The 14,060-nt window shown below is 45.5% G+C and overlaps 1 protein-coding gene across 1 annotated transcript in view; it reads right to left on the bottom strand.

The window, feature by feature from the left end:
* The window catches only part of SHANK1 (SH3 and multiple ankyrin repeat domains 1), a 618,796-nt gene that overhangs the window by 48,319 nt on the left and 556,417 nt on the right, over window positions 1-14,060 (bottom strand). The window contains exon 19 of the mRNA XM_088482950.1: window positions 7,643-7,666. Within this exon, the coding sequence (XP_088339076.1) occupies window positions 7,643-7,666 (24 nt within the window). The remainder of the gene's footprint in view (window positions 1-7,642; window positions 7,667-14,060) is intronic.

The raw sequence follows: 14,060 nt of genomic DNA on the forward strand, positions 1-14,060 counted from the left end.
AAGTCAAGTCAATTATCTTGTTATGGGCCATTTCCATAGCAGTTACTCCAAGCGAGTGAGCAAAGAGTTTAGGGGTCAAGGTTATTAATGAGGATGGCTTGTTTGAATTGATTGACATTTTGTTCACCAGGGAATTATATTTAGAGCAAATCACCTGAGGAAGCAATATTCCAGCACCTTCTGGAGTTCTCAAAGTTTTGAGTTCATGAAGATGTTTGAAGAGATGTTCTTAAGAGTTATGGTGTCCCTGTGTTTGGAGCTCCTGGAATGTTATGTTTGGAAGAGAGAGTTTTTATGGTGTCGAGTGCACCCATAAAGAGGGGGGGTACTGACACGACCCTGGCTAGTTTTTCACCTTTTGTCTTGAGACTTACCCATGTCAACTGTCCCGTGGATCTGTATGTGTAATTCGCCTGGGAATCTGTCCTGATCATGCTGGCTGCAAAATTTCTGTGTAAGCATTTGGACTGTGCTCTCCTTTCCACATTGATTATTCACGTGGGTCCCTTTCTGTCTATGAACACTAGTCTTGATTGGATTCGCAGGGGTAGTTCTGACTCTTAGTACTGATCACCTGACTGTGTACACCAATTCCTGAGATACCCAGGGTATAAACATCCTCCTCTGATAGCATTCAGGGCCTGAACATCTCGTTACTTCCCGTGGTGCACAGATTGTGCCATTTCTATCTCTCTGTGTACAAGTGTATCCCAGGCTCCTGCTGGCAGCAACCCTTGGTGTATCCAGAAATCCTGCTAGTTCCCAGACCAGTTCACCCAGTAATCCTGCTGGCAGCAATACCTGGTGCATCTGGAAATCCTGCTGGTTCCCAGATCAGTTCATTTAGTAATCCTGCTAACAGCTATACCTGGCGTATCCAGAAATCCTGCTGGTTTCCAGACCAGTTCATTCAGCAATCCTGCTAATAGCAATACCTGGCATACCCAGAAATCCTGCTGGTTCCCAGACCAGTTCATCTAGTAATCCTGCCAATAGCTATACTTGGTGCATCCAGAAATCCTGCAGGTTCCCAGACCAGTTCAATCAGCAATCATGCTAATAGCTATACCTGGCGCATCTGGAAATCCTATTGGTTAACAGTCCAATTCAGCAAGTCTATCTACTAGTTGTCAGTCCAATTCTGCAAGCCCACCTACTGGTACCCCGGTCAGCTCAGCAAGCCTTCCTGCCGGTCCCAGTCCGGTTCCTTCAAGTTTTCTACTGGTTCCACTCCAACGTTACAAGTTTCCTGTTCCTGTCTTTTATCATCAAAGGCAGTTCTCACTGCCATACAATTCATATGCAAATAGAGCTATTTACATCATCCATGGTTCCAGTCAAGCCGGTCTCCGCTGAATCCAGTTCATCACCTGAGTCAGGTAACTCTGAAGCACCAACTGTGACACTAATATTTTACCAAGTCGCTAATAGTATACCAAGTAGTTAGTAGTGTACCAAGTTGCTAATAGTATACCAAGTAGCTAATAGAGTACCAAGTCGCTAATATTGTACCAGGTGGCTAATAGTATACCAAGTAGCTAATAGTGTACCAAGTCGCTAATATTGTACCAAGTCACAAATAGTATACCAAGTAGTTAATATTGTACCAGGTGGCTAATAGTATACCAAGTAGCTAATAGAGTACCAGGTCACTAATAGTATACCAAGTAGCTAATAGAATACCAGGTCACTAATAGTATACCAAATAGCTAATAGTGTACCAGGTCACTAATAGTATACCAAGTACTGTAGTTAATATTGTACCAGGTCGCTAATAGAATACCAAGTAGCAAGTAGTGTACCAAATTGCTAATAGTATACCAAGTAGCTAATAGTGTATCATGTCGCTAATAACATACCAAATAGCTAATAGTGTATCATGTCGCTAATAACATACCAAGTAGCTAATAGTGTATCATGTCGCTAATAACATACCAAATAGCTAATAGTGTATCATGTCTCTAATAACATACCAAATAGCTAATAGTGTATCATGTCTCTAATAACATACCAAGTAACTAATAGTGTATCATGTCTCTAATAACATACCAAGTAGCTAATAGTGTATCATGTCTCTAATAACATACCAAGTAGCTAATAGTGTATCATGTCTCTAATAACATACCAAGTAGCTAATAGTGTATCATGTCGCTAATAACATACCAAATAGCTAATAGTGTATCATGTCTCTAATAACATACCAAGTAGCTAATAGTGTATCATGTCTCTAATAACATACCAAGTAGCTAATAGTGTATCATGTCGCTAATAACATACCAAGTAGCTAATAGTGTATCATGTCTCTAATAACATACCAAGTAGCTAATAGTGTATCATGGCTCTAATAACATACCAAGTAGATAATAGTGTATCATGTCTCTAATAACATACCAAGTAACTAATAGTGTATCATGTCTCTAATAACATACCAAGTAGCTAATAGTGTATCATGTCTCTAATAACATACCAAGTAGCTAATAGTGTATCATGGCTCTAATAACATACCAAGTAGCTAATAGTGTATCATGTCTCTAATAACATACCAAGTAGCTAATAGTGTATCATGTCTCTAATAACATACCAAGTAGCTAATAGTGTATCATGTCTCTAATAACATACCAAGTAGCTAATAGTGTATCATGGCTCTAATAACATACCAAGTAGCTAATAGTGTATCATGTCGCTAATAACATACCAAGTAGCTAATAGTGTATCATGTCGCTAATAACATACCAAGTAGCTAATAGTGTATCATGTCTCTAATAACATACCAAGTAGCTAATAGTGTATCATGTCTCTAATAACATACCAAGTAGCTAATAGTGTATCATGTCTCTAATAACATACCAAGTAGCTAATAGTGTATCATGGCTCTAATAACATACCAAGTATCTAATAGTGTATCATGTCGCTAATAACATACCAAGTACCTAATAGTGTATCATGTCTCTAATAACATACCAAGTAGCTAATAGTGTATCATGTCTCTAAAAACATACCAAGCAGCTAATAGTGTATCATGTCTCTAATAACATACCAAGTAGCTAATAGTGTATCATGGCTCTAATAACATACCAAGTAGCTAATAGTGTATCATGTCGCTAATAACATACCAAATAGCTAATAGTGTATCATGTCTCTAATAACATACCAAGTAGCTAATAGTGTATCATGGCTCTAATAACATACCAAGTAGCTAATAGTGTATCATGGCTCTAATAACATACCAAGTAGCTAATAGTGTATCATGGCTCTAATAACATACCAAGTAGCTAATAGTGTATCATGTCGCTAATAACATACCAAATAGCTAATAGTGTATCATGTCTCTAATAACATACCAAGTAGCTAATAGTGTATCATGTCGCTAATAACATACCAAGTAGCTAATAGTGTATCATGTCGCTAATAACATACCAAGTAGCTAATAGTGTATCATGTTTCTAATAACATACCAAGTAGCTAATAGTGTATCATGTCTCTAATAACATACCAAGAAGCTAATAGTGTATCATGTCACTAATAACATACCAAGTAGCTAATAGTGTATCATGTCACTAATAACATACCAAGCAGCTAATAGTGTATCATGTCTCTAATAACATACCAAGTAGCTAATAGTGTATCATGTCGCTAATAACATACCAAGTACCTAGTAGTGTATCATGTCTCTAATAACATACCAAGTAGCTAATAGTGTATCATGTCGCTAATAACATACCAAGTACCTAGTAGTGTATCATGGCTCTAATAACATACCAAGTAGCTAATAGTGTATCATGTCGCTAATAACATACCAAGTACCTAGTAGTGTATCATGTCTCTAATAACATACCAAGCAGCTAATAGTGTATCATGGCTCTAATAACATGCCAAGTAGCTAGTAGTGTATCATGTCACTAATAACATACCAAGTACCTAATAGTGTATCATGTCACTAATAACATACCAAGTAGCTAATAGTGTATCATGTCGCTAATAACATACCAAGTAGCTAATAGTGTATCATGTCGCTAATAACATACCAAGTACCTAGTAGTGTATCATGTCTCTAATAACATACCAAGTAGCTAATAGTGTATCATGTCTCTAATAACATACCAAGCAGCTAATAGTGTATCATGGCTCTAATAACATACCAAGTAGCTAGTAGTGTATCATGTCACTAATAACATACCAAGTAGCTAATAGTGTATCATGTCGCTAATAACATACCAAGCTATCTAATAGTGTATCATGTCGCTAATAACATACCAAGTAGCTAATAGTGTATCATGTCGCTAATAACATACCAAGTACCTAGTAGTGTACTCAATTCTATACTTAAGATAACTATTTTATTTTGCAAAGGAATTGGTATGAAGTAGCAGATTAAGCATTGGAATGCGTGGCACAAGTCACTAGTACTGTATACGAGTGTTCCTACACCACACATCGTTATGCTCAATCTGCTACTGTATACTAATTTCTTTGCAACATAAAATACAGTACGAAGCCTAAAAACAGTACTTTGGGGCTGATTCAGCACGGATCCTTATTGCCATCGCAGCTGCGATTGCGCACGCAGTGAAGCTGCAAAAATATGCTAATGTCTACCACTGCTCTGCCAGCATAGAGACACCCACTGCTGCTTTCTCACATCAGTAAGACCTCGCAGTCCTGCGTACACATCGGAGAGCATGGGCTCCTCACGCACAATTACAGCAGGTCTGACCTGACTCAGAATGTACAAGTCTTGTCGCACGCAGTAAGTACTCAGGTGTATGCCGTCATAGTGGCTAATTTATGCAAGCAGGAAACGGCGTTCAAACAGATTGGCATGCCTGCGTTTCTCCATCCACACCCCCGTCACCACCCCCAAACGCTGACTAACGCAGCGATGGCTCTCTTTCTGCATGCGTGATCGCAATGCTATCCTGCGCACATGTACTGCGGTGCATATGCCTGCGCAGTATGCATCTCCGGTCGATCTGCGTACGCGGTTGCCACTGCAATCCATGCTGAATCAGGCCCTTTGTACACTATTAGTAAATTAAGATGCAAATTTCAGTACGTAATCTGGGTAAAAAGGCAAGAGACAGTGGACCTGATTCAGAGCCGCTCGCTAGATGCGATCGCTCGCATCTAGCGTATGCAAATTTTTCAAAGTGACGCCATGGGAAGCGCTCGCTCGCCAAGGCATAAGCACACCCACTTTGGCTGTGCGAGCGATCGCTCTGTGTATGCAGACACCCATTAGCGTATGTAGTAGAGACGCCCAATTACACACGTCATCTCCAGGTAGTGTTTTAAAACATTGGTGCATCGAGCACCATCGGATGCGATCGCAGTGCTTGTGGTTGCCTTACCCTACCGCAAGCACTGCGAGGACTTCAGTGTAAAAAACAGGCATGTGACGAGTACTGTGACGCTGCTTGTAATCTATGCACACCGTAAAAACGGCGTGGAAAGACCCAGGCACGCCTGCTTTCGCACCTCCACTCAACAACCTCTCCTGTCACTCATTTCACTGAGCTGTCTTTGCTGGGCGAGCGAGCGGGCTGCGATTGCTCAGAGTAGTTCGTGCACGCGCAGAACGAAGCATGGGCATGCGTGTACGCATACCATTGGGCCGCTTGCGAGCGCACAGCGCTTGCGAGCGGCTCTGAATCAGGTCCAGAGGTCCTATATTTTAACCAGATTATGTACTTTTTCATGAATTTTGTAATTCGCTAATGTGTAATAACTCGCAAAGTTTGCGGCGCCAAATGGAGCTATATAACGCAATTTGAGGATAGGTGTATGTGGACCCAGCTGTACGTCTCCTCCCCAAAATTTGCAAATGAACCTCTAGATATGCCAATGTGTATCAGTCCTTTACGTGAAGCAGACAGGAACAAACATGCACAAAATGATTTTAGCCAATCACGGTCATGCACAAAAACTGTATAAGGATAAGCAAGTGTGTGTTTAATGTTTTGTAGGAAACATTTAGAGACTGTGACTACTGTATGTTCCTGTCTCACAGCAGTGAATGACTAAGGGCAGGTCTATGGTAAATCTATTTCACACGAGTTTGCTTTCAGATGCATGTAAATAATCTCATTTTTACATCAATTCAGAATGTCAATATTAGCAAAAAATATAATTGGAAATGTATTCCAGAACTGTGGGCAGGAAAACTGGCAAAGTTCAATTCATGACACAGAGTTCCTTGGAACAAAGGCCCTCATTCAGAGCCGTACGCTCTGAGCAGAGCGCACGCTCTGAATGAGGGCCGGCCTCCATGAAAATGGAGCGTCCTTCTGGACGCTCGTATAGCTGTGGGTCACCACCCACAGGCTATACGAGCGTGCATTTTGATGGCCGCGATGGTCGAGACCATCGCGACCATCGAATTTGCGAGCCGGAGCCTGCGGTTGAGGTTTTCAACCGCAAGCTCCGGAGTGATTTTGGCTCTATCAGAGCCAAAATCACTCCCACTGACATCACTAGTGATGTCAGTGGGCCGGCTTTTGACGAGAGGCGTTCCCGTGGGAACGCCCCCGTCAGGGAGGCACGCCCCCGGCACGCCTACCAAAGGGGGCGTGCTGTCAATCAACATTGACAGCACGCCCCCTTTGATCGGACACAACGAGCGAAGGACTTTCCTTCGCTCGTCGCGTCTGGCGCATGCGCACGACGGAGCTCCCTCCGTCGTGCGCATGCTCAGTCCAGAACATCGACCCACTTGCGAGCGGACAGCCGCTCGCGAGTGGGTCTGAATCAGGCCCAAAGATCTGTAAGTGAGCCTTACTGTAGATGCAGCAGCTATATATATGAGATATTCTTGAGTCAATTGCATTATCGCTATTAAACAAAGATTGTCATTCTGTTTCCCTTCTCTGTATAATTATTACACCTGGCAGCAGACCAAGCACAGAAGAGATAAATTATTACATTGTATGGGGCTTGCTCACATCTCAGTGATTTTTCAGCCTGTTTATTGATGCTTCATTATGTAACAAAGTGGCATAGATCATACTGTCTCAGCCACACCCCCTCGCAGTGATATGCTGCCATTCGTGCGTCTATGGCATCATTTTCATAGAATCGCGTCATATTGGCTCTACCCTCTCCCAACAGACCTGCAAAATGCAGCACAGCACCACAAGTGGGTGAGGCTAAGACCGTTGCACCAAGGTCAGCCTAAAAAAAAATTTGGTCCATCAGGGGGTGTTTCTGGGTACTCGGAAACCCCCCCTGCTTGCGCCACCTATATTCCATCACACTTTACATTTGGGAACAAAGCAGTAATAAAACAAGACTGGGGAATAACAGACAGACAGAGAAGTCAGACGTTCCTGGATAGCAGGAGTTTAATATATGATGATACGTACTACATATTGTGTAATAGTCCAGCCAGTTTGCAAGGATAAAATGGTTCTTGGTGAGCGATACAATACAATCACACAGCAATGTTGGTCTGAGGTGAGAGGGTTGTGAGAGTGTAGAAGGGGACCAGATATAGGTTTTTTATGAACTGTGTAGAAGGAAGGTTATTGGGTAGAATAGCTCACGGAGGTTACATGGGTGATTCAGTAATCCACTCAGACACAAGGAGTTCCTGTAATGTTCTGACAAATAAACCAATAAAACACAACAATACTGTAACAATGCTCACCATTCTTCTTTTTCCAAGGAGATACTAAGGAAAGCAGCAGATAAACAGTCAGCGCAAATGATGTAAAGCTCAAACCCAGTCCCCTCCCGGATAGTACATAGCAGGTATATCCATATTAGACCAGTCATAACAAATTGCAGGGTTGAATACTGTAGCATTTGGGTGTATTTTGCTTTATTTTTTACTAATAGTTAAAAATTCAAAACAGGCTTTTAAGATGGTTTCCATATCTCAGGTCTAGGGGGTCTAAGGGAAAGCAGAGAGTGGGCCATGAATGTCTGACTTGAAAAAATGAGCTGTTAACCCAAATAAATAATCACCAAACCCTGCAATACTCGGACTCACCCATAGAGAGCAGTATAATTAGCAGAAATAGCGTGACTTACAACAACGGAGATGAAGCTCCTCTTGCAACTTCCAGCAATAGATCCATGCAGCTAAAAACTATCTTTCCAGCAAAATGAGGTGGAGTGGCTGGTGGCTTACAGGGAGCAACAATGCATGACTGATTGATACATCTATGTGTAATACCTTTTTTGGATGGGCACTTAATTATCTCTATGTATATCTTATAGGGACAGGCTAAAATAAATTTTGTATGGATGCAAAAAAACAAAACATGAATGACAATCTCTACATTAAAGCATTGTAGTCTCACTTCCCCCACTGCCGTAAATGCTGATTGCTGACTCTGATAGTGGTTGGTGAGGGTATCTTAAAAAAGGAGGGGTGTTCAGGGCCAAAAAGAACTGTTCATCTCCTATACAAATATGGTTTATATGATCTACCTCTCAATAAAGCCATTTCTTGGGAGATGACTGGCCCACAGTTTACCTCCCAACGCATGAGATTTAGAATTAGGAACTCCTTACGTATGCCGAAGGAGCACGTCCAAAAAAGTGGCGTGGCCTCATTGGGAAAGGGGTCTGGCCTTGTGCTCCCATTTTCATCTCTCTAGGGGAGTGTCCAGCCCTTTCCGAAGATGCTGTGCTGCCCGCTGTCTCTCACCCACACTGTGTAGATACCGTGCGCATTCACCCACTGCTCTGCTATGCAATAAGAGTATTCCCACCCACTTCAAAACCCCCACCCCCCACGGGACACTACGGCCCGTGGATGGGACGATGGGACAATGCCCGAAAAGCGAGACTTTTATGCCAAATCAGAATGGTAGGGCCCATTCTGAAGCCTCTTCCTCCCAGATCCTCCTCCTCTCTAAACTGTCTGATAAGCAGTGGCGTAACTAAGAAGGGTCGAGCAGGGCGTGTGCCCTGGGCGCTGTAGGACCGGCGGCGTGGGGAGCGCCACCGGCCACGGTACCGGCCCGTCCTAGTTACCCAGTGTAAAGCCGACCGCAGTGAGTACGGTCAGCTCTACACATTTACACAGGAACGGCGCTAGGCTTCCCTGCACCCAGTGTCGGTCCTGTGCTGCACAGTGGAGCCCCTTCCCTCCCCCTGAACACTTACCCAATAGCGCCAGGAGAAGGGTGGGAGGCGGGCTCAGGCTGTGCATTTTTACAGACACATCGCCGCCAGCACGGCGGCAATGTGTGTGTTAATCAGCAGCCAATGAGAGTCAGACAGACTCTCATTGGCTGCTGCGCCCACTGCAAGAACCGGGCTGGAGATCACTCATGAGCTCCGCCTTCCGGCTCCTGCAGTGGGTAATGGGAGAGACATCATGAGAGATGTGCAGACGGCGGCAGGGGCAGTATCCGGAGCGGGGATTCAGATAAGTTATTATTTTTGTACTTGTATTCGTCTGCACTGCATTGGAGGGGGGGGACTACTAGTGGGGGCACTGCACTGGGAGGGGGGACCTCTACTGGGAGCATGACTGGGGGGGCTACTACTGGGGGCACTGCATTGGGAGGAGGGTCTCTACTGGGGCACTGCTGGGGGGGGACTACTACTGGAGCACTGCATCGGGAGGGGGACCTTTACTGGTGGCTCTACTGGGGGGGACTCCTACAGGGGGCACTATAAAAGGGGCTTACTACTAAGGGCACTGCATGGGGGGACCACTAGTGGGGGCACGGGATAGGGGAGATCACTACTAGGGGCCTACATAGGGGGTACCACTACTGGGGCACTGCATAGGGGAGGGACTACTTCTGGGGGCAATATATAAAGGGCACTGCACAGGGGGTACTACTACTGGGTGCACTGCATAGGGGAGTACTGCTGGGGGCACTGCAGGAGAGGGACCACGACTGGAGGCACTGTATAAGGGGAACTAATGGGGGGCTGCATAAGGGGGACCACTACTGGGGGCACTTTATTATGGGAACTAATGGGGGGCTGCATAAGGGGGGCCACTCCTAGGGGTACTGTATAAGGGGCACTACTAGGGGTCTGCATAAGAGGGACCACTACTGGGGACATTGCATAATTGGGGTACTGTATAAGGGGCACTACTGGGGTTAAGGTGTATATATGGAAAGGAATGTTCAGAGTGACAAGAAAGGGGTGTGTGTCATGTTGACACGCCCCATTTTTAAGTGACCACGCCCTTTTTTTTTGCTCGCGCACATAGGGAAGGGGGGACTCCATTTTTAAATTTGCCCTGGGCTCCAAATACCCTAGTTACGCCACTGCTGATAAGTAAAATACATCTAACATTTTAGTAAATATAAGATGATGGGAGGTATATATCAAACCATCTAACAATCAATCCGCTTCTACCTACCATTCTATAGAATGTACTTGATAAATACTAGCTAGCAGCTGATTGGATGCTATGGGAAGCTTCTCAACTTGTCCACTTCTCCATTCTCGAAGGTTTTATACATTCTCCCTAATAGATTATCAACAAATAAAATGTTTTTTGATTTTACCCTGTAAAATTTTTATTCCAGTATGAATTAATGTAGTTCTTGCCGACGCGTTGGGTACAGGATCCCAGCGGTCAGGATGCCGATGGTCAGAATACAGACAGAATTTGGTAAGTAACCCTAACCCCTACCCTAACCCTCCTCCTAACCCTAACCCACCTTTACCGCAGCCTAATCCTAACCCTCCCCTCCTGTGGACTAACCCTAACCCCACCCCGCAGCCTAACCCTAGCCCTCCCCTCCTGCAGACCAACCATAGCCTCACCCCGCAGCCTAATCCTAACCCTCCCCTCCTGCAGACTAACCCTAACCCACCCCGCAGCCTAACCCTAAACCTCCCCTCCCACAGCCTAACCATAACCCCACCCTGCAGCCTAACCCTAAACCTCCCCTCCCACAGCCTAACCATAACGCCACCCGGCAGCCTAACCCTAAACCTCCCCTCCCGCAGCCTAACCATAACGCCACCCGGCAGCCTAACCCTAAACCTCCCCTCCTGTAGCCAAACCCTAACTCCACAGCTTAACCCTAACCCTCCCCCTAATACCTAACCCTAATCTCTAACCCTAAACTAATTTTAACTCTAATACTCACCGTCAAAATGTCAGCGGTCGGGATTCTGGAGCCGGGATTCAAACCACCTTGATGGCTTACTGTATACTGTAAGTGAGGCTGTTTTATATCATGAAGCACAGCAGGAAATGTTTATGCTTAATTGATTTGTTCCTGATACTTCATGCTGAAGAATTCTTTGGAATGTTGTCAAGTGAGTGTTCACACATCGATTAATAGATTAAATATTTATGTTATTAGAGTATATTTTTAAATAATTCACATAATGACGGCTGTCCTGTTTCTACTATTATGTGTTATGACAACAAATATACCTGTAAATTGCTTTACACATTTAATTGCCTTTCTATGAATGTTTGGTGTGAGGCAAATGGGATTATTTAAAATGGTTATAGAATGTTTGTGAACCCTTTAGTGTTAGTAGTATTCCTGTATAAGAAATCAGATGTAAGTGCGCTCTCTTAGGTGTGAATGCAGTGGAGAGGAGAAGGGGGGAGAGAGGTGGTAATGTTTAATGAGCGTAAGTGTCTGACTAATTGTACTATCAATAATCCACAGAAGGGTATATAGATGTAGGGTGTAAGTACGGAAATTAATGGGCAGACAACAATGGGTACATGCCTAACTGTTTATTTGAGAAGACACAGTGGCCTCGATTCAAAGCCGGACGCTCTGAAAGAGCGCTCACTCTGAATCAGGGCGGTTTTTATTTTTGGAGCGGCCTCGTGGCCGCAAGCCCCAGAGAGCTTCTGGCTCTAATAGATGTCAGTGGGGCCGCCCACAAACGGTAGGCGTTCGCATGGGAACGCCTCCGTTTGTGAAGCCACCTCCATGCCACGCCTCCAAAACGGTGCGAGCTGTTGATCAAAATCGACAGCCGCCCTCTTTTGGTGTGAGACCCGGAGCGACGGAGCGCCCGTCGCTAGCCGGGTCTCGCGAATGCGCACGTCGGAGCCGGCACCATTGTGCGCATCCGCAGTGGCCTAACATCGACCCGCTCGCGAGCAGATCTGAATCAGGCCCAGTGCTTCTCTGGAATGGCAGTAAAATTAGCATGCATTAAATATAACCGGGATAGAACTGTCCCATTAGTTTAATGTACACGTGCCAACATCCACTGATGGAGGTGGCAAGCGGTTAGCTCGGGGGGAGATGTGTTGACCCTTTCAGGGGTCTTCCTTAATGTGCAGTTCTGGACTAGCATGTATCCCCTGCTGGACCTATGGTCTACAGCAGGCGTGGCCACCCCGCGGCTCTCGAGCCGCATGTGGCTCTTTTGTTTCTAAAATGCGGCTCCCCCCACTGGAACTGGAATCGCTGGTCTCTGAAGCATTCAAAGACTAAAGCAGCCTCTGATCGCTTCAGAGGCCAGCGTTTCCAGTGATGCATTGTGCGGGTGACGTCATGACATCACCCACGCAATGCATGTGAGGAGCCTGCCCTGCGCGCCTGCTGGATTTAGTTAGATATAGTCAGAGCGAGGCAGCTTCAGCGGGAGCCAGAGCCAGCGTTGTCAGGTAAGTACTGGGCTGGGGGTACTGCTTAAGGGGCACTACTTTAGGGGGCACAAATACAGGGGGCATTGCTTAAGGGGCACTGCATAAGGGGAAAAACTACAGGGGGCACAACTACAGGTGGCACTGCACAAGGGGCAAAAACTACAGGTGGCACTGCATAAGGGGCACAAATACAGGGGGCACTGCATAAGGGGCACATATACAGGGGGCACTGCACAAGGGGCACATATACAGGGGGCACTGCATAAGGGGCACAAATACAGGGGGCACTGCATTAAGGGGCACAAATACAGGGGGCACTGCATGAGGGGCACATATACAGGGGGCACTGCATAAGGGGCACAAATACAGGGGGCACTGCACAAGGGGCACATATACAGGGGGCACTGCACAAGGGGCACATATACAGGGGGCACTGCATAAGGGGCACAAATACAGGGGGCACTGCATTAAGGGGCACAAATACAGGGGGCACTGCATGAGGGGCACATATACAGGGGGCACTGCATAAGGGGCACAAATACAGGGGGCACTGCACAAGGGGCACATATACAGGGGGCACTGCACAAGGGGCACATATACAGGGGGCACTGCATAAGGGGCACAAATACAGGGGGCACTGCATTAAGGGGCACAAATACAGGGGGCACTGCATGAGGGGCACATATACAGGGGGCACTGCATAAGGGGCACAAATACAGGGGGGCACTGCACAAGGGGCACAAATACAGGGGGCACTGCATGAGGGGCAAAACTACAGGGGGCACTGCATAAGGGACAAAACTACAGGGAAACTACAGGGGGCACAATACAGGGGGCACTGCATAAGGGACAAAACTACAGGGGGCACAATACAGGAGGCACTGCATAAGGGACAAAACTACAGGGGGCACAATACAGGGGGCACTGCATAAGGGACAAAACTACAGTAAATTACAGCAAAGTAAACAGGTAAGAAATATAATTATATTGGGAAGATTATGTAAATTGTGTATTTTCAATGTGCTGGGCTCACCCTCAGCGTGACTAAAAACGGGGGTGTGACAAAAGGTCATGCTTCTGCAAATGTCATACCAAAGGTGTGAGCACAAAAATGCTCACGCGCATTTTTGCTTGCGCGCCTACAGTTGGCTCTTTAGCTTGGCTACAGGTATTTTTTGGCTCTTTGCCTCTGACTGGTTGGCTACCCCTGGTCTACAGTCTTATGGGCTCGAGCTGTTTAGGTGTATTCAGTGTGACCCCAGATCTGTCCTGTGATTGACGGCGTCCCGCACTTCTCTTGGTAAGTAATGCTTACCTACCGGCAGGAGCATAGGATTGATCCCTGTGTCTAACTTATGGGGATGTAGTCTGTCAGGTCCTGGCTTAACTTCGTCGTTGGGCGGTGATCGCTGTTGTGATTCCCCGGGCCCATGGGGTCTTGAAGCCAGTTGTTAGAGATATATCCCTGTACCTATTTGGTAAAGTACGTCCCCTCTGTGGTTCTTTTCTA

Source organism: Taudactylus pleione, unplaced genomic scaffold (genome assembly GCF_031769625.1).
Source record: "Taudactylus pleione unplaced genomic scaffold, aTauple2 ptg000301l, whole genome shotgun sequence".
Taxonomy (NCBI): Eukaryota; Metazoa; Chordata; class Amphibia; order Anura; family Myobatrachidae; genus Taudactylus; species Taudactylus pleione.